Source organism: Copidosoma floridanum, unplaced genomic scaffold, assembly GCF_036245765.1.
Source record: "Copidosoma floridanum isolate Cflo_tuat_1 unplaced genomic scaffold, Cflo_Japanese_pri ptg000001l, whole genome shotgun sequence".
NCBI lineage: Eukaryota > Metazoa > Arthropoda > Insecta > Hymenoptera > Encyrtidae > Copidosoma > Copidosoma floridanum.
The window spans coordinates 532,835-558,668 of NW_028321878.1; the positions used below are offsets into that span (position 1 = coordinate 532,835).

The 25,834-nt window shown below is 40.5% G+C and overlaps 1 protein-coding gene across 1 annotated transcript; it reads right to left on the minus strand.

Moving 5' to 3' along the window:
- Nucleotides 1-316: 316 nt before the first annotated feature.
- Nucleotides 317-25,834, minus strand: LOC106645012 (diacylglycerol kinase theta). Its single transcript, XM_014360757.3, has 16 exons — nt 24,836-25,834; nt 15,025-15,104; nt 14,569-14,671; nt 14,276-14,496; nt 14,027-14,183; nt 11,484-11,663; nt 7,995-8,141; nt 7,625-7,759; nt 6,751-6,868; nt 6,465-6,652; nt 5,854-6,376; nt 5,435-5,775; nt 5,041-5,329; nt 4,502-4,658; nt 2,216-2,323; nt 317-433 (listed from the first exon to the last, which is right to left on the minus strand). The coding sequence occupies exons 1-16, from the start codon at nt 25,128-25,130 to the stop codon at nt 338-340; spliced, it is 3,138 nt and encodes a 1,045-aa protein (XP_014216243.2). The 5' UTR covers nt 25,131-25,834; the 3' UTR covers nt 317-337.

Below are 25,834 nucleotides of genomic sequence, written 5' to 3' on the forward strand. Positions count from 1 at the left end.
AGCGTATAAGTATTTCTGTACATTTTTATCTCTATACCCTTTGTACACACCTTCTTGAATTCTTACTTATGCAAGCGAACTTTACTCTCTTCGACGCGTTAGCCGCGTCACTGCGACATTATCATAATACAATTTATAATCGTGCTCCGTGTACGTGAGATGTGATGAGTGTGCGCGAGTGTGTTTGTTTGTATCATTATTGTTTGTTTAACCCACAAGATCGATCGATAAAGCCGCTAACATCACTAAATTGCTATAGTTTAGCAAAACGAGGAAGAAGGAGGCCGAGAAGGGAGTGGTTGTTGTTGTTTTTTTGTGTTTTTTTTTTTTTGTGTTTTTACTCGTTTGTGCTCTTGACCCCCTCCCCGTTAGCAGGTAAGATTGCCGGCTCGGTATTTCGCCGCTTGACCTTATTTTTCTTCAACATGGTTGCCTGAAGTGAACAGAGGAACACAAAAGGAAATTTTTAAATCAAAGTACACATGGAAACAACTAAAACCAATAAACAAATGAATATATATTACATATATACATATGTATGTATATAAGAAAAGAATAAGGGATGAGATGAAAAGTGAATGAAAGAGACAGAAGACGAGAGAACAATTGCGGACAATTATTTAACGTGACGGTTACTTGTTCTTACGCAGAAACATGCAAATGCATATAATTTTATTAATCATCATACGCATCTTGCAATAAAAAAAAAAAATTTTTAATTTTACCAGTTTGAGGAAATAGTGGTCAAGTGTTGCAGTACACAATTTTGTACGCTGTGCAAAACTTTGTTGATTTCGAACTACTGCGCTGGACAAAATTTGATAAAGCAAAGTTTCTCGTTAGCGCTCCCTCGTGTGAGTAAACTCGTCAGCACAGGTTTGTACAAATTATTTGTTGTTTCTATCATGCATATACATAGCATATATGTGTACCCATAAAATAGTAGCTTTTGAAAAAAATATCCATACATTTTAATGAGTAGTATGGAATTTCTGAAATTTGGTATTTATAATTGTATCGGAGTTTCGGAAGAGATCAAGGAAGATTCCAAGGCGCAGTAATTGAATTGTCGTTTTATCGTGACTCGGATACACTTTAATAAAGTTTTCGTGAAAATAATAACCCACGCGTAAGTATATGCATACGAATAATTTAACAATATAAATGAAGTTTAAGCCGTAACCCATTAAAGTTGGCGTGTATGTGCATTTGCAAGTATTTGTTTATTCGCTTTGCATGTTTCTACGCTTTCCCTCAGCTATGAAAGTTTCAGTTTCCAAAGTTGTATCTGCACAGGACGGGAGTCGAGGGAGGAATAAAGTTTGCACTCACTGCTGCGATGCATCAAATCGAGGAAAATACATTGTGAGTACAGGTATTCTTCAGATGGGGCTATGTAACTGCGTGTATGTGTCGAGAAAAACATTTTTATTGAGAAAACGAGAGATAAGTAGACATGTACGTGAACAACGAATAACAGGTAAAAGTATGGCATAACATAAGGATAGGTATACGATAAGAGACATATCATGAGTGTGTATAGGTATAGGTGGGAGTGAGGATGAGGAATGGAGAGACAGAGAGTGCAATATTGGCGAAAAACTGTATAAATAAGTAACGTGCCACATTTATATAAATACAATAAATACAATTAAACAACTGGGTTTGTTGCCTCTTTTCGGTATAGAGTGTTAGTTTTCATCTCATCATTTTGTCAATAAATAAAGTCCGTTGAGTGTACGTTTACTTAGGTTCGCTTCGGTTATTGAATGTTAAAAGGCCGAAAACGCATTACGGTGAGAGCCAAGTAGAACCGACCAATTTGGTTTGCCTTTTTTCTGGAACCAAAATCATGCAAGAACGCGTATTTTTTGACATTTTATTTCAAAAACCGAGAGAACTGAACTGAAAGTGATTGAATAATCCGTTTTTTCATCCATCTTATCTATAAAACATATCTTTCTAACGTTATTGTCAATTCTAGTTCACAACCTTTTGACTTGTTATTGAAATATTTGCTTAAAACTTGTTTACAACCAACATAGCGTTTCATGAAATACTGACGTACGAAAAAACAATTTTTTTTTTTTTTTACTAGGCAGATTACTATTTTACGAATAATTGTATGTAAAAAATTTCTATACCAAAAATGAAGCAAACCACTTATAGGTTATATAAAATGTATAGAGAATGTAAAGGGTGAGTAATCAATTACCTTTAGTGCGGATCTAAGCACAACGACGTCACCAGGACTTTGGAGCCACGGCTCTCCATCAACTTGTACTGGGATGTCCGAGTGCAAGTGGATTTTTATGTGTCCGCCCTATTATTTGAAAATCAACATAAGTTGAATGTATATACGTGCAAGCGCACTCCCGTGTATAAAAACATTATTTTTTAATAAATTTCGAATCTCGATACCTCTCGATTGACTTGATTCTGAACGAATGCTAAAAATTAAAACACTCGTTCAAGCCCCCCCCCCCCTCCTCTGGGTTCGGTTCGGTTCGGTCGGTTCAAAAAAGAAACACGTTCACGAGAGTTGTTCCAGAACCAAAAGTCCGAGGTGGTCGGTTCTAGAATCAAACTCTCGTGAACGCGTGTTTTTTCATGTTTTTTTGTCCCAAAACAAAACCGACCGAACCGAACCGAACCGACTCTAGGGGGGCTTGAACGAACCTCATATCCTCATATGTTATGTACCTGTATATTATATATATATATATATTATCACGTGCACGTGCACACCGTGTAACGGTGTAAACCGTAAACACCAACCGAAGTGCTTAAGGTAAAACGCCCAATACTTGGACAAAACTGAAATTCAGACCGATACTTGGACAGTGGAAAATCAGTCATTGTAGCAAATAAAAAAGAGATATTTTAAAAAACGTAATAGATTAATATTGCTATGATTATTATTGATGATATACTTGAATTTTTAAAAAAATTTCAGCAACATTTAATACATGCGAATGATTCTAAATTTCACCGTAGGCGCCATAAGACTGCGATAATTTTTCTCCGTTTTCTATGATTTTGATAATAGGTAATGCTCGTTAAAATTAATCCAATGCATTTGTATAAATGCTGTATGGTATTATTTTACAACTTTTACATTAATTAACAATATTTCTAATGTAATCGTGGACAAAAAAAATTTTTATAATGTAAAATTAGCTGTCCAAGTACACCTCACGATTTCGTAGTAGTTGGACAGACGTGGAGCTCTTGTCCAACTTCAGGTCATAGGCACAAAAACGTCGTAGCCAGTACATGGACATACAATCAAAGTTGTTTACCTTTTAACGTAGTTAATCTTTTATGCGAATTTTTTAAACAAAAGTGTATAAAAAGTGAAGTACTTTGTAGAAAAAAAACACTTTACTAATCAGTTTTGTTGTTAAGGGGTGCACCGCTTTAAGAAAATTGTTTTTTCAACATTTTTAAAAGTTAACCTCCAATTCACTGTAAATACAGATGAAGTATGGGTTCTGAAAAGAGGAAAAATGTTTTTAAAAAAATATAAAATAATGAAAAAGAACAAAAGTGGAGGTCATACAACAAAAACAAAAAAGAAAAGTAAGAAAAATTATAGTCTTATTAAAAATAAATCTTAAATAACAAAATTAAAAAAAAAACAGTAAAATTGGTTTTACACTATCTCACTGATAGAATAATTGAAAAAACTGAGTACCGAGGTGAGAGCTTAATTGAGTTGGATAATTCGTTTGCTATTGAAGAGATGCAGTTCCTTCTAAAGAAAATTCAAATCAAGAAGGAGAAGTGCGATTCCTCACAATTGAAAATGTTGAAAATCAAAATGCACCCTGAGGGATTTATCTTGCATTTAATAAATTATTTTTGGAAAAAAGATTAATAATTTTACTTACGAATTTTACGTAATAAATTTGTTATTATTTATCCCCTTCGTTAACATTTTTTCGTTATAAGGTATTTATCTAAATACATACTTTAGTTTTAATAAGTACTTGTGCCTTATCGTAATTTATACAACTGTAAAATCGTTTAAGTTAGTATTGTCCAAGTACTGCTTTCCAACTTGTCCAAGTACTGCAGCATTGTCCAACTTTTGGTTTTCAAGGTTGTCCAACTACTACGACAGTCGAGAATGATTGTCCAACTACTCCGATAAGTTGACATGTTTTAAAATGTACGATAACTATTATTTAAGAGCTATTTTAAAACATTTTTTGTGTGTTATATAATCCTAAGGCATCCTAATTACAAGTAATTATTTAAAAAATATGGAAGTATTGCACATTAACTTCGGAATATGAGCGTTAAAATTAGTTTCGAAAAATCTGTCCAAGTATTGGGCGTTTTACCTTAGTCGGAATGATCCGAGATGATCATTAAAGAAATATAACCTCCAAATACGTTACGTAAATAGGCATGTGTAGATATAATATTATATTCTTATGAAGTATATTTAAGTTTGTGTTTTGATTGATGCAATTGAGAAGACCTAAACACGCACCTGTGCTATCCGCATGCCGTTGCGAAGACCAGACTGTATTTGGCCGAGATGCATGACACCAGTGACACCCACGACTTCGAGGATTCCGTCCCAGTGGTTTGGTTTGTTGAACTGGTCTTCCTTGTCGGGCCCCCATGGATTCGCGCCGGAACCCCAGCTGCACACGAAACAAGAAGAATTTTCATACCCAGTTAAGTAAGTTACTTACTTGATAAATTTTCTCATTCGTTTGCTATATCATAATTTATAGACATTTTGTGGTTGTTTATTTCTTCTCAACCAGCTTCCATCACTATACATCACTACACCCAACTTTTGCATGTCTCAAAAATATGAATTAGTATCACTTTTATATAGATTGATATTGATTCAGGAAGCAAAGCATGTCAATGTCGTACCCCTAAGATATACATAACACAACATTTTATTTATTATTATTTTTTTTTCATGCCAATCCGAGCAAAACAAGTATTTCGTTTTTTAACACCTCTCCACAAGTGATTGTTGAATAATTATATACACGTGAAAAAACAACTGACCTCAAAATATTGAGAATAATGATGCCCTCGACTTGGGGCAAATCAACGACCTTGCCGTCGACCTCGAGCCTGATTTCTCGATGGAGATCCTTGCAGGGCTTGCGCCCGACCATCTTTTTCAGGCCCATTTTGACGTAGACGCTCTTGTTGTGCAGCCGGCTGTTGAATTTGTTGGGATTCTCCTCGCGGGCGTTGTGAAAGTCCAAGCAGAGGGCAGCGTCCAGACCGATGCCGAAGTAATTGTTCATCACGAATATCTGCGTGTTGTCCTCGCTCGTCATCCCGGTAACTTTTTTCATGGGGGAAGAAAAAAAAACAACAACAACAACAACAATAATAAGTACATAAATATTTATATGGATAACGAACGAGGGATAGAGACCGAGAGACTCACCCGCGTTGTTGGGAATGGGTCGCGGCACGGGGTTCTCCTCTTTGTCCTTCTCCTTCTCCTCGGGATGAAAGACCACGGTCCAACGATCGAGCCGTATCTTTTCGGCGTCAATGACGTCGCGAAGCAAGTTGAGGGGGTCCTCGCCCCCGGTGTAGCCGGAACCCCACCTTAGCACCCGGGCAAGGTCGTTGCCGGTGCCCAGGGGCACTATGGCGCACGCCGGCGAGGAGCACTCGCTGTCCTGGCCTACGTTGTCCAAACACTGCAACACCCAACCGACCGTGCCGTCGCCCCCGCACACCAGGATCTTGTAGTTCTCAATGTGCCGGAACACGTACAATCTAAAGGAAACAAGTAAGTAGTAGTAATTATATGTATGGTAGTTGTACATGTATAAGTGTACGTGTGTTGAAACTAACCCGGGGAGGGGACCCCCGTTGTCGAGATCAAAGACCTGGTAGGGGTTGAGGAGCTTGCGAAAGTTGGATATGAGGTCGAGGCCCTGGCAGCCACCGGACTTGACGTTCACGAAAACAAGTAGGGGCTGTACGTTGGCCGGCACCATGCTCGGCTCGATGCTCGGCAACAACATGACCAGCAGGTACTTTTCCTCGTACTTGGACTCCCTGAGGGTGTACAGGGCCCGTACCGCGGTGTCCGAGTCCTCGTAAGTAATCACCATCGAGCCGTACTCGTAGTATATCGGCCCGATCGAGGAGAACTTGTTCTCCTTGCCGAGAAAGTCCATGAGCATGTTCTCGTACATGCGCTCCGAGAGATTTGGCGGCAGGTTGCCCACGAACAGGGCCAGGTTCGGCCCGTGCGGGTCCTGCTTTAGCTGCAGGTAGAAACGCATCAGCTCCATCTGCCTGATCGAGTCCCTTCCCAGGTGCTTCACTATCTCGAGGGGCTTGTCCTCCAGCTCCAACACTCGTTCCGTCACTGAGCCACATTATACAACATTGCAACCCGTAGATGAATATACAATTTATATTATGGGTAATTATATAAAATATATAATATAATGTACCTCCGCGATCCAAGAGGATCTCGCTGCAGCGGTAGTCCTCGCTGTTGTCGTTCTCGAGTCTAAAGTGATGGATCGCCTCCTTGATGATGTCGGCGACCGTGGTCGGTTCCGTCACGGGCACCGTGCAGTAGGCATCCGACACCTGCAGCTTCCCCGGGTACACGCGTACCTCGCTGTACTCCACGTCCCTGCGAATTATCGACGGACAATCACGCGTGTCTGGTCCTCGATGTGGTTACCATGTAAGTATGTAAAGGACGTACATGCATGAATAAAAGAGGCTTACTTGAACCGAAGAAACACAGCGGGGCGTTTGCCCTCCTTGCGAGTCAAGCCGAGGATGGGCGCGGGATCGGTTAGCGGCGTCTCCTCGCCCGTGTACAGGTCCGTCAGGTAGAAATTGCCTGTTGATTGGCCAAACGAAAACACTTACAACCCATTGTCAACGAGGATTTTTAGTTTTGGAAAAACATCGCCTTCAATGAAAACTTATACATGAACATATTATATATTATTATTATAAGCCCGGGACGGACTGCAGATGCATTGCAGTCTCGGATGTATGTACCTATACGTCATAATGTACGGACGTATGAAAAATTCAGAGCCCCCGCAGCCGCCAAATAGAGGTCCTTCCGCGGTACTTGAAATTTATTAATGAGCGACGTGTGCCCGCATAGGTAGGTGATACACAATATATAATAAATACGTTCCAGTACAGCTGCGGTAGACTTTTAGAGTTCCACGCACGGGCTCCAAAAGCTAGTATAAGTACAGCGCATGCAAAGGAATCCAAGGGATCAAGTGGACGGACGGGCAGTCTCGCTTCCGCGGAATTCTCAAGTAGAAACTTTCCAGGCCGACCCGGCGAATCCCCGTGAGAGAAACGTTCGGCTCGGCGTCGCGGGAGCTGCTTTTTAATTGAAATTTAATAATTAACGGCTCCACCAGTGCAGGCTCCCCAATTTCGGGAGTGCACATAAATATAAGCTGGTTAAGCTGCGATTACCGGCTCGGCAGATGTGATTGATGATTCCAGCGTGCTTATATAACTACCTACCTGTATCTACTGTTGGTCGAAAAAAAAAAAAAAAAAAAAGTAGGTATTTTCATGCGCCCTAGGAATGATTGTATATATAGGAACGAGAGCAAAGGATTACTCGAGTCTCTGGTTATGTGGAATGCTTGAAGAGCCAGCGTCAGGATTTGCGCGGTCGTCGCCTGTCTGGGTACGCTGATAACTCGGAACAACCGATGCCGCACCGAATTGTTGCCGTCGTACACCTTCATCGTTTCTGTAACAAACAACCACACATGCACCTATAAACCTACATCTCTCCTCTTTTCTCCTCTCTTTTCCCATATACACATACGTGTTACAAGTACATAGGTATAATACAAGGGACTGTGTGTATTTATATACATTAATCAAATTGCGGGTTAATTTTGGGTGTACGCATAATATAGAGTAAAAAAAAAAAAAAAAAAAAAAAAAAAAGGAAAGTTTATCGACGAGACACCCACGCGTACCTTCGTCGCCGCGTTCCTTGTCCTCCTTGCCGGAGCGTGCCTCCCGTCCGTGGTGGGATGAGCCGCCCGACGACAGGCCAACTGTCTCGTCGCAGTCCCGGGGGACGCGCGTGTCTCCGCTGCTAAACTCCTCGGAGATGCTCCGCGCTGTAAAACGTTGTTTTAAAGACAACACATTCTTTTTTGCATCGAGCAAGTCAGTAGTGAGGTTTTTTTTTTTATCGTTCTTCGTTTTACAGTGACGACAATGGTAGTAATAACAACAATGATGATTTAGTTCGTGTCATGTATAAATTCTTCACATTGAATTATCCTTATAGGAATATAGGAGTCATCATATATAGGTATACATATTGGACGCTGCTCCATTATCGATCATCACAACATGTGGCAATTAACGCCTGATTTTCCTCGGTAGCGATTGTTACGATTACTATTATTACCATCGTCATCCTCCGTCTTATTATTTGCATTTGTTTCAAATTTTTAGTTTTGCTAAAACCATTTGCACATGCTTTATTATATTTATGTATTATTATTAAGCATTGTTCGTAGTTGAGAAAAAGAAAAGAAAAAAAGAAAAAAGAAATACAGTAAAATACACAAGTTCCATGGTCACGATAATGCAGGTTTACACATAAATATAACAATGATGATAAAATACGCATACACACATTTACAACATCGTAGCAATTCATTAGTTCAAATATAAAAATGTACATGTCACATCGATAGATTTATTCGTATTTTATTCTAGATGGTCCGTTAACTTTGGTGTAACAAAGAAAATTTTTTCTACAATGCGAGGGTAAAGTATAGTAATTTTCGACCCAAGAGTGCTTAACTCACACTTTTCTGGTTTTAAAATTAAGGCCATGGTTTTGTTGAAAATTTCATCCATTTGTTTATTACATCCAAAATTATTTCTAATCTGTTCGACGATTGTCTTGAAATTAGTTGTGCAATCTCGAGTGCAATGAGTAGGGAAGGATTAATTTTCTTGTTTAAATCGTATAGGCTCGACTTTGAAACAAGATAATTACTTTCCTCCAACGGTAGGCTATATACACACCCACACGTGAAACAGTTTGTTACAACACATGGCAACACATGCGGATGTAGGCCATGTAATATATAACACATACGTGGATGCCGGTATTGTATAAATGGGATCACATCTGTGAATCGAGTGAACTCAACATTTGTCATACGTATATGCCTACATGCAAATAACACGTAAAATGTGATTTGCGGTAAAAATGTGACGGAAACATTTATGTAACAAGTACAGGTTTGTTCGTCTTGGTTCTATACGTCGCGTGATTTAACTGTACAATAATTGAAGTAAATGTGTATGCAAGAACCAAACATGATTCGATGAAGGTGTAGGTGTATGGATAATGTACAACACACCGGGTTAGCGCAAGAATAACAGCGATTTAAGTACGTGTATAGGGTCGGTGGGTGTATGGTATATTGATTTCATTATGGTCAGTTGGAAATGTAAAATGCTGGCTGGGTAATCATGAGGCCATGAACGCGTATCATTGCAGGGGGAAAAACAAGTTGGAGGTACATAGGTATAGTCGAAACAGTAGCTTCAAAAATGCTTGTTTTCCGATCGCTACGGGTTGAGTCAGTCGATCCTTATGAGGTGCTTTTACAGGAATTAGTTGGACTTTAACATAATCCGTTGTTGTTGTTGTTGTTACGGTTACTGGCAGATACTTAATCGACGGATCAATTCGCACCTCTTACCCATGGCCGATCGCTATCCCGGGGACTAATGGCGAAGCACATGGCAGAAAGCGAACAGTGCCGCATCCCGGAGCCGCCGACCGCGTCTACGTAGGCACATGTCAAACATTCACTTTTTATTGAACAACTGGTTCGATGTTGCTCGTTTAATTTAAATGATTTTTTAACACTTTGATTTCCAAACCCATCCGACCTGCACTCTGATCTTTGCGTTTGTAAATGTATCTCGATGCGATTGTGTCCGCGTTGGAGCTGCTCATTTCAATGGGGATAATGGCGCTTTCGATGCATTAACATGTCAACTGCAGCGCGACAGCAAAACCAGATGTGGCTTCTTACTCGCGTTATGTATTCAATTGGTAACAACGTGTTGTCGATACTGCATGGATGTACGCCCATTCGCATTGATCAAGAAAAACAATGCTGCTTTGTTTCAAAAGTTACATCTTTTTTTTCTTTCTTTTTCCCTCCCATACAAAGGCAAAGTCAGTCAACTACGTTAACGAAACCATTCGTATTAATTTTCCTTTCACAGCGAATCACATTGGCTTTTTATTTTTGCACTTTAAGCGAGAATTCAAAAGCTGACTCATGCAAACTACGAAGCAAGTGATTTGTTGTTATATCACCTATCGTTGTTACTCCAATTGGATTTTTTTTTCCTCATCAAAGGCAAGAAATATTCTTTCAATAAGCATATTGTATATACGATCATACGTAAGATCAGTCAGAGAAAGTATATACCTATTTAATATTGGATAAGTGTTTATGTAAGTGACCCCCATGTTTGTCAACAGCTAGGGATATTATTAAGCAGCAAAATTATCAACCAAACATTACGAAAGCATCAAACTAAAGTGTATGTATAACAGAATATTTAATACATTAAAGAAAATGCGTGTCAAACGTTTTAGAAGCGCAATCGTTGGTTACTTTGGTTATTTTTTACCAATTTTATTAGCATCCCATTGAAAGGGAGCACAATCCCGTCTATTTATGTGGTCCAAAGAACGGCCTGTTTTTACTACCTGTTTCTCGTACTTATATATTATATCTACACTTCTACACTAATAAATAATAGTAATTATACGCACAAATGCACATAAAAATTATGGATTAATTAAAAATGTTATTTAAAAGATTTTTTTTTTAATCAACAACCTTAATCATTTTTCTAAAAAATTTAATTAGTTTTCTAAGAAAAACGATAAACTGTGAAACTTTTACACATTGAATCATTTTTCTTGTATTTTCAACAATTTACAATATTTAATGCTTTCCACTTGATTACCTTTCTAATTTCAATTGAAAATACAAAGATTTTGATGTTTCATTGTTAATAATAATATAAAATGTTTTTAAAAAATAGTTCTATATCTGTATGTAAATTAGAAAACAGTCGAAGTACACCGATTTACGAGTGTGTGCTGAAGAAAAAAAAAGAGGTAGAGAGGACAAGAAAGATATAAAGTGAATATACTCAGCGCAGTAACGTACGTATACACTTGACTAATTTCTGGATAAAATTAATCTTCCACAAAAAAAAAAAAAAAAACAAAAAAAAATGCACATAGCAGACGTGGTTAATCTCAAAACACTGGCAAAAATCAACACATCATCATCATCACATCATTATATAACCATGTATACGAGGCAACAAATGAAAAGTCGTGCTTGAGTAAAAACTTTTTTTTTTTTTTTTCTTTTTTTTTTTTTACTATCGTCCCGTACCTTGAACGTAGGGAGGGGAAGCGTGGCAATTTCCATGGCAGCTACTTGGAAAAACTAGAGAGAGCCACCTCAGGGCCGCGGCCAGTCTGCGTACCGTTCGAGTACCGTCGTGCAGCTCGGCCTGGCCCTCGCCCTCGGCAAAATCTAACTGCTCGGTGCCGTTCGCCGTTTCACTGTTTTCTTTTGTTTTTATTTTTGTTCAAAAAAGGTTTTTTTTGTTAAATACTTGAAGTAACTGAGGACATGGGTACACAAATCGCAGACACATCAGTCCTCGTGATGTTACATTTTGGTTTTTTTTAATTATTATTATTATTATTACTACTACTACGACTAATATTATTAATATTTTCTTTAAGCTATGCTAATTTTTCGAATTAAACGTATCAAGGCTTTTTACATTAGGGTAGTTTAAACGAATGACACTAGTACGTATTAATCAATTTTTCAAGTAGTATAGTCAGTGGTGTGGTCAGACAGTATGCGCGATACTTGTGTCAGCAAAATTATATCGAAGCCCTTGCTGGGACTCTCCATTCCATTTCGATACAAGTACTTGATGGTACTTAATAGTATTGATACGAGTAATTTTATAGAAATTCCACCATACTGTTCACAACGAATCACACGAACTATTTAAAAACAAAAATTTTATGTTTGATATTTGTTTCTTAATCGTACTCCAAAACAGCATCGGCGACAGTTTATCGTTAAAAATTGGCGCAGGCCAAAAAGGGCGAAGTAACGACACTTGAGCCCATGAGATAGAAGAAAAAAAAGGGAGTAAGTTGGCGGTAGGAAAAAATAGAGGGGCGTCGAGGTAAAATGTATACAAGAGAGAGGTGTACGCGTGAATGTACTGTATAATTAAAGTGAGGTGGAAAAAACAGCGAGATGTTGAAGAAAAGATAGTGAGGAAGCAAGTAGGCAAAAAGAGCAGAGCAGAAAAATAACGTGACCTACTTGGCAAGAATATTTCTATACCTTTAATCGAAGTTGTGTGTGCGTGTAACTTTGAAATACGTCCGCCACCACGGATAAAACCGTGTGTCGGTTGGTCGGTTGTATATTACGTATAATATGGTACGTGTAATAATACATGAATAAAAACGTGTAACGTCACTTGCACGTGTACGTGCGCACCGCTCGAGAAAAAGGCTTTGCAGCTTCAGTCGTGACATGCATCGCCTTTGTCAAAGAGAGGCAGATATATTTATGCGCACATCGTGCCATATTCATAAATATTTACCTCCGAGTAGGAGAAAAAGACTGGAACAACATCATCGTCGTACTGTTCGTGTGGATGAATTTTTCATTTTTTATTTTTATTTTTGCGATGCCACGAAAAAAAGGGTGTTAATCGCGTCCAGGTGCATTTGCACACGCACGACGATTGGAAATATATATATTTTTAAACTGCACGATCCTTCGCTCTTTGTACTGCAAACTTTGTCAAACGGCTTTGTTCGGGGGCCTTTTATCCCTCAAAGAAGAAAACAACTCCCACGTGCGTGACCTGATTTCTCACGTTCATACAGATCAGAATTATTATTTATTTTTTTTTTTTATCTTTAATACAACTGAAAAATTTTTTCCGTGCCAAGATCATGTTTAACATGATATTTATGTTTCAGATTTTTGCAAAACACGATCATATTGTGTGTAGCTCAAAGTTTTGACAAAAGCTTTTACTTAAATTAATGGACTACATTCTAGTGATGGCCTTTGTTAAAAACATTGATAAAAATGAATACAACCAATCGTTACATGTACCTCATGTATACACCGTATAAGCTATGAAATAAGAAAGAAGATCCGATAGAATCGTATACTCGAGTGACTTGTAGCAAAAACAAAGACAGAGAACTTTAATGTAAGACAAGCGCAGGCACAGTTGCGAGTAAAATGAGTTTCTTCATTAAAAATCCAACATTGAAAAAAAAAATAATGAAGTATTAAAAAAATTGTTTGTTTGTTTGTTTTTTTTTTTTTCTCTTTATGCATGAAGCTGCGCTTACAACACACTGACACCATGATTTTTCAATAACTGCGCGAAAGATGAAAACTACGCAGCCTTTTTGACGTGTAAAACATCAATATTACGTGTATAAATAAATGAATCAATAAGTAAATAAATAAATAAAGCAAAGAGTGTACCTATATGGTATGAATCAATAAAGTTAGCTGTATTGAAATAATAATAATAATAATAATAATAATAATAATAATAATAATAAAAATCGAGCGAGGAATTTGCGAGACAGCGTGATTGAGGTTACACGTGTGGTGAGGAGGTATACATATTATTATCTAAAAAAGATGAAGAGCAGCGACAATATAATAATAATAATAATAATAATAATAATAATAATAATAATAATAATTATGTATATATATATGGTAAAAGTGTATGTCTGCAGCGGCATAAATGTGTGAAATGATGTAATGTAAAATATTATGTACGCACGTCTATGTATGATAAATAGAGTATATGAATTTGAGGTAAAAAGGTTGTAAAAAGCCAAAGTGGAGGAAAGACTTACGCGCTGTGACTTCTTTTCGGCGCACTTGTACCCCGATGATGGCCTCCATGGGCACTTCGGTGCGCGGAATACTGACCGCGTGGGGCGGCAGGTAGATCGGCTCGAGCATCCCGAAGGTGCACTCTGCCGGTATCTCCCTGCTGCAGGGAGCGTGTGCCTGCACATATGAAAAAAAACGGGTGGATTTAACGTGTCAATCAAAATGAAAAACAATGATGGTAAAAGTGAAGAAAATGTTTATGTGCCAACCGTCATGCCACACCACTCGCAGCGGTACCCGGCGAGGCACTCGGCGGAGAAGCAGTTTTTCTTGCAAACGACGCATTTCGAGGTGGTGGGCAGATTACCCTCGCGCCAGTGGTGCGTGTGCCTCACCGACGCGAGCTCCTTTCCCGGCAGGTACGTCGCGTTCTCCTTGCAGTCCGCCACCGCAAAGTCCTGGCACTCCATGTGGACAAAGTACTCGCATACTGCGAAAACGTTTGGTTTTTTTTTTTTTTTTTTTTTTTCAACCAAACAAACTAAAAGATATATAAACTCACTTTCACAATGTACGGAGAGGCCATCGTCGAGTTTCTTCCGACAGACATTGCAGAATTTCTTTCTGTGATGCACCGGCTCGGACCAACAGTGCGCCACTGGGTTCTACGACAAGTTGGAGTGTTAAGATTATTACAACAATATAATTCCTTATTTGTTTCAGTATACGTAATTTGAAGCGTCACAATTCTTCCCAACAAATTATGCTTTCAAAAGTTTTTTCTTTGCAAAAGTCGCACTTGAAACGGGCAATACCTATATCTGTTTTATTTCATAAATTGATAATAACAAGGTGAGGTAGTGGTACTATGGACACATGATTATATTACAACTTGTCCCCTTAAAATGTTTTTATTACATTTTAAGTGAAATTAATTTAGAATGGGTACATCAAAGTAGTGCGCACGGCATGGGTGTAGTATACATATTATGTATACGGAGGTATAGGCGTGTTTTACCTTAATGAGGTTCGCCGCTATGCTGGAGCAGGGCGAGGCGAGGCTTTTCACGCAGCGCTCGTGCACCACAAAGTTGCAAACTGAAAGCAAACGGCATAATATATACATATGGGGTGCATGTACATAAATATATATATATACATAAAGGTATAATTAGTGCTGTATATTATGTTCCCAGTATAACTATCTATACACGCATACAGACAAAGTGCATGCATGAAAAAAATATAAGGTACATGTGAGTGGTACCCGCGGCTAAATAATAATCTACAAGTAGGTATATATATGTAATAATCTGTCGTAAGTATAATTATAGTTTTCAGCCTGGTTATTTCAGAAGATATACGAGCGATTTACCATCCGCACGTCACCTATTTTCGATTATTTCGTTATATATATATGTTACTACAGTTGTTGTGCAAGCCAATGATGATAAATGTGTGCTTCTTTTTTTTCCCTTGTTTGTTTGCCTCTCTTTAACGTCGGCACGTGAATTTACGCGTTTCGCACAATGAATGTTTTCTGCACAATAGCCGCGTGAAAAAAATATTATCTATACCTGCGTGAATAAAAAAAAAAAAAAAAAAAAAAAAAAAAAAAAGACATATATATATACTCGTCTGCGTGCACGTTTTCAATGAAAGCTCCCTCCCGGCCTGCGGTGTTTTTAATTGTCGTTGGCCTGCACAATGAGCATAAAAAATGCAGACATGTGTACATACCCACCGATATACTTACCTATATACACGACACTATGTATACGCTTTACATTCGCGACTAGTTGAAGAAGAGGGAGGGAGGGAGGGAGGGAGGTAGGGGTCAAAAAAGGGGAAAAAAAGGATTAGCCATCACAACAGAAGAGTGCTCCCTTTTACCATTAGTACACTTATATGTGGTGTATACGTATATAATATATATGTATATGTGGCATTCGTATGCACCTAGCTGTATACGGACGCGAGCTAATCTAATATGGGCATTGTACCCTCATGTGATATTGGATGCGTGGCGGGGTCGCGAGGGAGAAAAAAAAAAGAAGGCTTTTTCTATGCTCCGCGCACGTGTATACGTACCACAAAAGAGACGGCGTGTGTGTCGTTGTATCTGTCCTACATGTATACATACAATGTGCATATCGGTCGATGCACCTATATATATATACATACACATTGTACTTGTAACTTATCTATCTCTCACGGAAACGCCGGGCTCGCGCAAAGAAGATGTCGATGAGTCTCTTCTATATGGACGGGCGCGTTCAAAGCCACGTCGAGCCGCCGAGTATACCGAGGGAATTTATCGACAGCAATGTAAGGAGCATCAGGTATATATATATGTATATATATACGCTTAGATGTGGGTATTGTACTTGACGCTTTCGAGTGCAGATATATAATTATATATGTGTATGCATGGAGACACACGAGTATTGTGCGCGCGGCGATCATCCCCGCAAAGTGTCTCCTCCCCCGAGAATAAGTTACACTTATACTTATTATACATAATAGGTGTATTGGTATATATATATATATATATACATCGACATATCAGTGCATGCATACCTGCACGCCTGCCTATACACACGCGTTTCATACCCATTGTCCGCGTGCATCCATCGAAATATTATATAGAAACCCCCTTACTTATGCACATGTAGACATTCTACCTCGAGAATGCGCTCATTCGGTATCGCCTGCATACACACTGTCTTCTCTATTATATATCCAGCGCAACGTGCTGGTACATACGTATGCATACATAATTATATACACCAACCCCCAGCGCTCACACGCCACCGGCACTTCTTCTGGTAATAAGTATTATAGATACCTATATACTATAGTAGATATACCAACATATTGTGTGTTTAACCGGTATAATACGAGCATATACGTATATATAAACGCGCGAGACACACACATATATTATTTATAATTGATATCTGCACTTGTAGGAACAATGCGCGAGGCAAAGAGAGGAGGGATGCACTATTTTGCCTTCTCTTCGTATATTTATATATTATTAGTACTTTTTTATTTTTTATTTTGTTTTTTTTCTTCAATATAACTATCTACCTTTAGGGTCAATTTTTTCTTCTTACTGTTTCCGACCATAGTTTACAAAGCGTTTTAATACTTGGTTTTTTTTTTTTCAAGTTTTCCGTTTCGATGGAGCAGGTAGTCACACAGTTTTAGTTATTATTAAATCAATACCCCGTTTTTTTTATCAAAGCTCCTCATCGACACTCCTGCGACCGTGATGACGCAATCTATAGTAAAGGTGCACAAAGTTCGAACAACGCATAAAGATTACCACGCTACACGCGCAACTCTACGACGGATCTATATTTTAACTCTTATCTTTGAATTTTTTTTTTTTTTTTTTCCTACGACTTCTCCATCACAATGGTTATAAGCCAACGAAACATTGATTTTCATGATTTTATTGGCCCTCCTGCTCCTTTTTCTTGCCTCTTTCGAAAATTACTAATATTAGAAAGTCACACGCGCAGCAATGCACCGACAGTTGCCCAATACGCGCTTGTTAATGTGGCATAGGGTAAACAAGGCTCGCACAGGGGGTAGAAGGGACACAATCACATGCGTATACCTATATATTGTAACACTGCGCGCGTAACAACATTAAACGTGCGGCGATGGTGGAAGAGGTCGCAACTCTCTGGCTCGTTTCAAAAAGCCCCTTTCGTAATTCCCATCGACAACGTATATACATTGTATTTACCAAGTAATGGAACGCGCGCGTATCGGCCCGCTGTACATAAATATACTCTGATTGATTGTACGTGACGAGCCTCTCCCATGCACGTACATACTAATTAGAGTATATGTATGCTACACGTGACGAATTTATGGCGTCATGCATGCGCGTTATTGTCTATAATACGTATACGTAAACCACACTCAGTGCAATGTCTTCTCTCGAGAAACAGGTAAAAAAAGCTCTTAGCCACAATATATGTACGAATATTGTCCCTGATGAATGTATAGAAATTGGCTCGACGGGTAGGGCAATTTGAACGAGGTCAAAAGGGAAAGCGAGGGGTATACCGGGAGCAATCAGAAATGAAAATCGAACCGGACAAGCGCGTCCGAAGCGCCAACGTCCGGCCTGGCGCTCGCGTCTTAATAAACTTATTGGCTCTCTCATCGGAGCGGGAACCATCGCTTTCTTAGCTTCATTCCTTTTTCGGGACTTTCAAATAAAAACACAATAAAAAAAAATCATCAACCGACCATTCGTACAGTTACAGCAAAAAAAAAAAAAAAAAAAAAAAAAAAAACTATAACCATTTACTTGTAACGGTGTTCTTCAAGCGAGTGATTTTCACACAAGGAGAGAAAAAAAAAAAAAAAAAAAAAAAAAACAGCGGTGGCGCCTGAAAACTCGGGGTTATAATAGAGTGGGTGAAGTGCCTAAAACGAGCAAGCTGGAAGAACCAGCAGAGCGCGAGGGGAAAAAAGCTGAAAGAAAAGAAGACTCACGGAAACGGCGGATAATCGTGTTTGGTGCTGGGGCGAGGGAGATAGACCAGGGGCGTGTAATTTAGGGAGTTTTTTCGGCCAAAAGAGACATCGTAGTATAGCCCCCGGGGCCCCTCTTTCTCCTTCGTAAGGCTACATCCACGAAAATACGTGTAGCTCGGAAAAAGCTCCAACCTACACGGGGGAGGGTGGTACAGAGAGAGAGAGAGAGCTTGCAACCCCTCCCTCCCACTCGTGATCAATGCTAGAGAGCACGACGTCAGCGCCCCCCCTCTCTCTATCTATATTTCGCTCTCGAGGACTTTTGGGGTACCTATACGTATAGCAGCTACACGCTGGGTATAGCTTCATTAAGCAGCCATGCAGGTGCATAGAAACATCAACAGCGAGACACTCTCACCCCGGTATATGTATACATAAATAATACATATGTATATATACCGCAGTTGAGGCTCGTGTTATTTTTCTTTGCCCCATCTCTCTCTCTCGACGTCTTTCGCTTTTGTAGGGCAGGCGAGAGCTGTACAAACGTGGTCCGTGTGCTCTTGCACACAAAGTCGTGGTCGCGACGCGGCCGACAGAGCTTGTACTGGCGCACATCTGTATATATTTGTTTACGGCCCACTCTGCCCTCTTGTTTTCAAAGGTAAAGTGATGATTTTGGAAAAACTAGTTAACGGCGCAGCCATTTGAATTGCCTTGTATACTTTTTACATTGAGTTAAAGTTGTACGAGGATATAATGAAAACTGTCTCTCAACTGACAACAGGATTGAAAAGATTAAAAAATATAACTCTTGATTTAAATTTCAGTTACGTTGGATGATTGAAAATAAAAATAGATTTTGTGGAGATCCAGTGGGGATGAGGACTTGAAATAACCAACGAGGTAGCGATTGTTGGAGGGGAAAAAAACAACACAAATTAACTTTGCACGAAAGTGTATAAGCATCGTTGCTAGCGGTATTCAATGGGCAGGGGGCTTTTGTCGAGTGTTTGACACGAGAAGGAGAATGAAAGAGAGGTTATTTAAAATCATTAACGAGAGTCTTGAAACGACGTTTCCTCGGCTTCTCAACGAACAACTCGCGTGTGCTGTTACACGTATACTATAAGTAAAAGCCTATACCAGCGCGGGTACACACATTGCTCATGCAAACAAGTACACACACACACACACACACACACACACTTGTACACGCGGGTGGCTAAGATTAATCATCGTTTGCACTGCTGCTCATTGAAGTACTTTACGTTTACTTATGTATATAAAAGGCACGTGTGCAGTGCACGTTTCACCGATTTAGATTCGCTTTTTCTCAGCAAAATCGTCAATATTTCGCCGTACTCCTATTGCTCACACAACCCACGCCTGCATTGTAATCATAAGAGGCAAACGTAATCGTACTTTTTACATCAAGTAGCCGTGAAACAAGGAAATGAAAATTTTTTAAACATCAATACTTTTATAACAGAAGAATGAAAAGAAAAAGAGAAAATGTTTCACTGCACGTGACCCTCATTTATGGCAAAGTACACGTACCGTCTCATATAATGTATGATAAATATGTACTAAACTAAAATGTGTATAGTGTGCACGACCGTGGAAAACTGCATGATAAACCAAGGTCTCACGTGTATAATGTATTCGGCCACACGCTGCACATTCACCAGCACCAGAGAGGAGCGGAGGGTATATTGGTTTGGAGAAAGAATGGCGAAGCAATTGCGAGTGAACCTGAATGGACAGCAGCAACACTTTCCCATTCATGCGCCTCCGCACCCCTTCCCTCGGCAGTAGTATATAGGCTGATGCTCCGCGTGCACGCCAGCATCATCGGATGAGCAGAGCAGAGTACAGCGGGTTATGCACCCCTCGCTTGGAGGCCGGCCAGTTTTATGGGCCTCTCTCCCTCCTTTACTCATCGGCACGAGCTTAGCCCGGATACAGGACAAATCGACCCTCTTTCCCCTACTTTTTTTTTTTTTTTTTCACCCAGCCATCCATTGCTCGATCGAGCCGACAACAGAGAGAGGGGACTCTAACTATTTTGACTGTGTTTTCGTCCGTCTTTCCATCCTTGGGTTTGGGTGTACATCATCTCGTTTCTTTCTTTTGTCATTTCCTCTTGTTTTTCATCGACCAGCTGAGGGGCTCTCTCACAGCGGCGCCGCCACCATCGATTGCACCGATTTTCGACGCTCGGGGAAGTAACACAATACCTATATACCCACTCGTCACAAGTACCGAAAAATAATACTTGCTCTTTTTTTTTCTACCAAATGGGCTTTTTGATAATGCCGAGGAAAATAAAAAAAAAAAAAAAAAAAAAATTTGCAGTGCCGTGTGACATCAGTTTTTCTCTGTCCTTTTGCTCTTCTCACTGAAGCTTGTGCAACACAGAGCACCAACGAGCCTGAAGAGTCCACGTGTACAGTACGCGACCCATCACGTCTGACCAAAGCGAGCTGTATCTACTGCCTTACGAATTGAAGGTGTCTAAAAGGTGTAAATACACATGACCGAATGAAAAAAAAAAAAAAAAAAACTATATCTCTTTGCTATGACAATAAGACTCCGTTTCAGCTTTATAATGCATGTGTTCCGTCCCTCGGAGCAAGTCTGCGCGCGCAAATAGTCAAAGAGGAAGAAGAGGAGGCCCTGCAGCTGGTGGGACGACGGTGGCAAAAGAAAAAAGTAAAGGAACGCTCCGGGGAGGAAACAAGGCTTGGGTGTCAAGAGAAACAAGAAATTTTTTTTTTTTTTTTACTTACACGTGAGTACACCATAATTATTTACTGTGACTTGGTATATAAGTATCTGTTTCCAAAGAGTTTTATACCAGTTGGTTCGATCATGGATTTTGTTTTTTTTACCACGTGGGACTGGATTTTTCAACCCTCGAGAGGAGCAAAAGGAGAAATAAATAAACAGCGTGATCGCACCTTCCGTCGCACGGTGGGCGCACGCAAATTAGCTCGGCAAGCTGATGGGCAAAACTTTCTCTTGCGGCTCTCGTTTCCTGACTCACCTTGGGAGACTCGACCTATTATATATACATATATTGTTATATCCTGCACTCTCTCTCTGGCTGCCTTCATTTTTTAATTTTCCATTTTCCGCGAGCCCGCGGAACGGAAAACGGTATCTCCAGGCCACTCAATTTATCACTGCCTCGGTATACCTATAGGGGGTTGTTTTTTTTTGCCTTTTTTCGCTCAAACTGACGTGATTCCGTATTTCCGTCGTTCAATTAAAACGATATCGACCGGCCGAGCTCCCTCGTAGGTCGGGTACCGTTGCCTGGCAAATAGAGTCACGTACGAGGTGTGTACCCTTTTTTTTTTTTTTTTTTTTTTTTTTCGGAGCTGTATAACACCAAGCTCGATCGGAGCTATTATTTTCACCCAGAGGAAGACCCACTTTCGCGCAAAAAGGGGGCGGAAACAGCATAACCACTATACCATTTCATTGTAATGGTACCTCGGTACCTGGCGATAATTATACCATTAGCCGGATAATAACCCGATGTTGTATCTATTTCGAAATCACACAACTACTGCGTTGTGCAGCGACGCCAACACAATAACGACATCGACATTCGTCAACGATCAAAGATTTATTGGTTAACCAAGGCAGGATCGGGTGCCCAAATAAATAAAAGATGAAGGAAAAAAATGGCAAAATCTTGAAAACACCCAACCCCCTGTTGTTCCTCTCAAAAAAACCCGGTCCCACAAGTATATAGGTACCTATCTATACCAGTAGAGCATTGAATACACATGTAATGTATAAGACACGGGCAGTGGTTGGTTGTCATTAATTTTAGAACAGTGGGTACAAAAGGGGCACACGCCAGATTAAACGAGCGAGCCCTTCGAGCGTACACCCTTAAACACTAAAAGGTCACTCGAGTGTCGCACTTTATAGAATGCACGGGGTAGGTATATACACACGCGCGCTTCGGGTACTTTTACAAATATATATATATATTTGATGCAGCTATATATAAGCGTGTGTCGTTGTATGTATACATATTATATAACCCCTGAACGAGACAAAGTTGGGGGTGAAATATGTGTTTATGTGTACAGACAGAGGAGGAGACGGTTTAATCGCCTTAGAGGCTAAACCAACGAGAAAACGTCAATTGTATGCTCTCATTCCGTTCAAACGAGCCCCTCCGACGCCGATCATTCGGTTTTTATTTTCGTGAATCGCGTGGTCCTTTCATTTCACATCCCAATATTACAAAATCAAATACGTATGGATACATGTTAACCCGTTAAGCGGTATAGGCTTACACGTTACAACATATTATAGTGCAACACTCACCGTATACCTACTTATATGTATCCAGAACATAAATCGAGGTGTACCTTAAACACAATATGTGTACATAGTTTTACTTAGGCTTCATCATACCATTTCACGGTCAATCTTGTACTCAATGAGCAAATTTACACGTATTGCACTTGAAAATCACTCACGTTATATTATACAGATAATTTAATATATTGTATGTATAGGTAATCCAAATCTAATAATTATAGGTACACTTTACCATGTAGGTATAAATATAGTTATAATAATTATGAGCAAAGAGGCAAACTTTTTTGTTTTACGTATCTCTTTTCCCTCGTTTATTTCATGGTGTACGTATTCAAACGAAATAATACATAATATATATATTTTTTTTTTTTTTTTTTATATTATAGTGCTCTACGTCCGGCTCCTTTTTAATAAGGGCACTACTATGGGCACTTAGCACTTGGGAGAAGGAAGGGAAGAGGGATGGGAGGCCTCCCATCACTGGGATGGGGGTAGGGGGAATTAGGCAAATTTGCTGCGAGAAGGTCGCCTAAACCCTCCTCGAGGAGCATTGCGTGGTGAAAAAGCACATGTGAAAGACACAGAGGTACTTTGCCCGTAAAAGTCGCACTGGCCGGGAATTGAACCACGGTCTCCCCGCGTGCCAATCCACGACCTAGCCGACCGAGCCACCGCGCGCTCTATAATATATATATACATATGCGTACGAAACTTAAAACGCGAGCGCATAAAATTACGCTTTATCGCGGAGGCGTTGTGTGCTCCTGTATATACCTATAAAATCCTTAGATGTATACGTGTGGGATGTTGTTATAATACGATAAAGTAAACCTCTTGTCCAGGTGTACACACAATATGTATGTAATTATTAACTGCAACGATGTGAGAGGAAGGAAAAAGTATTCGTGATGGTAGAAATCGAGCTCGGCCGAACAAAAAGAAAGTAAGGGTTGCACGCAGCCGTCCGATGGAAGGAGGGCTCCCTCCTGATCGTCCGGGGTGGGTGAGGGCTCTCTTGCTCAATTGGATGTCTCAAAAGCACCGGGGCAGCAGCCGCCGCCGTGATCCATCGAGACACCTTTACACAGGGAGCTTCAAAGTCCATCAAAGGGAAAAAGAGCATCTCCCCCTCCGGCCCGGCTCTTTTGTGAAAAAAAGAAAAAACTAGCTTTTGTTCGTCGCGGCGGGCACGAGTAATCGTTGCTCTTTCCCTTTCAACATGGGCGCCGAGGATTGTGTTTTTATTGTGTTGCCCGTGTACACTCATTTCGGGGCTTGTTGTTTTCCATCCAATTCATCCCTTTATTTTCTATCGACTCTATATTATGTACCTATGTATATTTTAAGTCCCGAGCTCTCATTCATCTTTGGCTCGCCCTGCATATAGTACCCAAGTATATGTATACATATACTTACCGGGCTGTTCAAGACTCTTTTACTTTCAAGTGGGCAATCGTACGTTTTCATGGGCACCTATATTGGCCCTCGAAGTCACAAAGTGAAGATACATTACGCGAGAGATAATTCGCCAAATCGACCGAGCCGCTCCTCATTCATTGATGCACATAACACATACAAACTATATCGAGTGTACATGTATACTTTCTTCCCTGAGATATATCTAACGAGTAGTGATAACACTTTACGGCACCTTGATATTTTGAAAAATCATTCGTGAAATAAGCAGCCCACCGAACTCCTTTGAAAGAAAAGAAAAAAAAAAAAAAAAAAAAAATCTCCCTCCCGTTCTCGGTTGAAATCGCAAAAGCAAACACAGTCTACGTCAATGTATTACGATAAGCAAGTAGTAAAGATCACCCTCCGGTCGTACTTTGGCTAATCGCGTTGTAGATAGATGGCTATATAGGGAGGCGGTGGGGGAGGTGAGGGAAGACGAAGACGAGGGGAAGGTAAGATGAAAAAAAAAAAAAAAAAAAAAAAGTAAAATAAAATAAAGTATATATATATATACTCACCCTCGCATATGTAGCCCTGTTGCAGTATGCCCCAGAGCATGTCGGTGCAGCTGTGGCAGTAGGTCGGCTTGTGGAAGGTCTTTCTGGCGAGGGTGTGACCGTAGCCGGGACCGACGAGGCCAGCCACCGCAGCCGTGGCGCTTGTCGTCGTCGTCGTCGTCGTCGTCGTCGAGGCTCCCTCTTGAGCACTACCACCAGCACCAATATTTCCACCACCAGCACTAGGAACAACAACAACAACCGAAGAAGAAGGAGGACCAGCGGAGCCAGCGCAGGTTGACGAAGACGACATCATCGACGACGACGACGACGACGACGACGGCGATGTCGATGATGGCGGTGCAGCAGCAGCGGCGGTGGCAACTGCTGCTGCTGCTGCTGTTGTTGCTCCTGCTCCAGCGCCGCCCGTACCTCCCCCGGTCGCTACCGCACCGCTGCTACTGTTACTGCTGCTGCTGCTGCTGCTGCTGCTGCTACTTGTGCTCCGGCTGGGGTTGTGACACCTGCGCCAGATCCTCACTTTGAGGCCGCGGGTAGCCTCAACGGGGGCTCCAGTAGCAAGATAACGAACAAGAGAGCCCGTAACGGGCCGGCGCCACTACTGCCGAGGCTGATGGCAACTGACCCGCGATCCTCATCGCTCATCGCCGTCCCCTTTGGATTATTCGGTCCTCCGTAGCGGTTCCGTTGTCACCAGTATACGCGTGCTGTGTATTTACGTATACCAACGAGGAAATGAAAGAGGAAGGGGCTACGTTTTATGAGCAAAGGAACAGGGTACGAACGGAAGGAGTTGTTGTTGTTGTTGTTGTTGTTGTTGTTGGTGGCGTGCCCGGCAAGGGTGGCACTACGTGATTCCCGAGTGGCGGCCGGACGAGGGCAACACGGGCAACGACATCGCGAAGAGCAGGACCTCTGGCACCCACTCGGCAACGACAAAAACAAAAACAGCTGGTGGTGACCCAAGCGCTCGCCTATCACTACCACCACCAACACCAC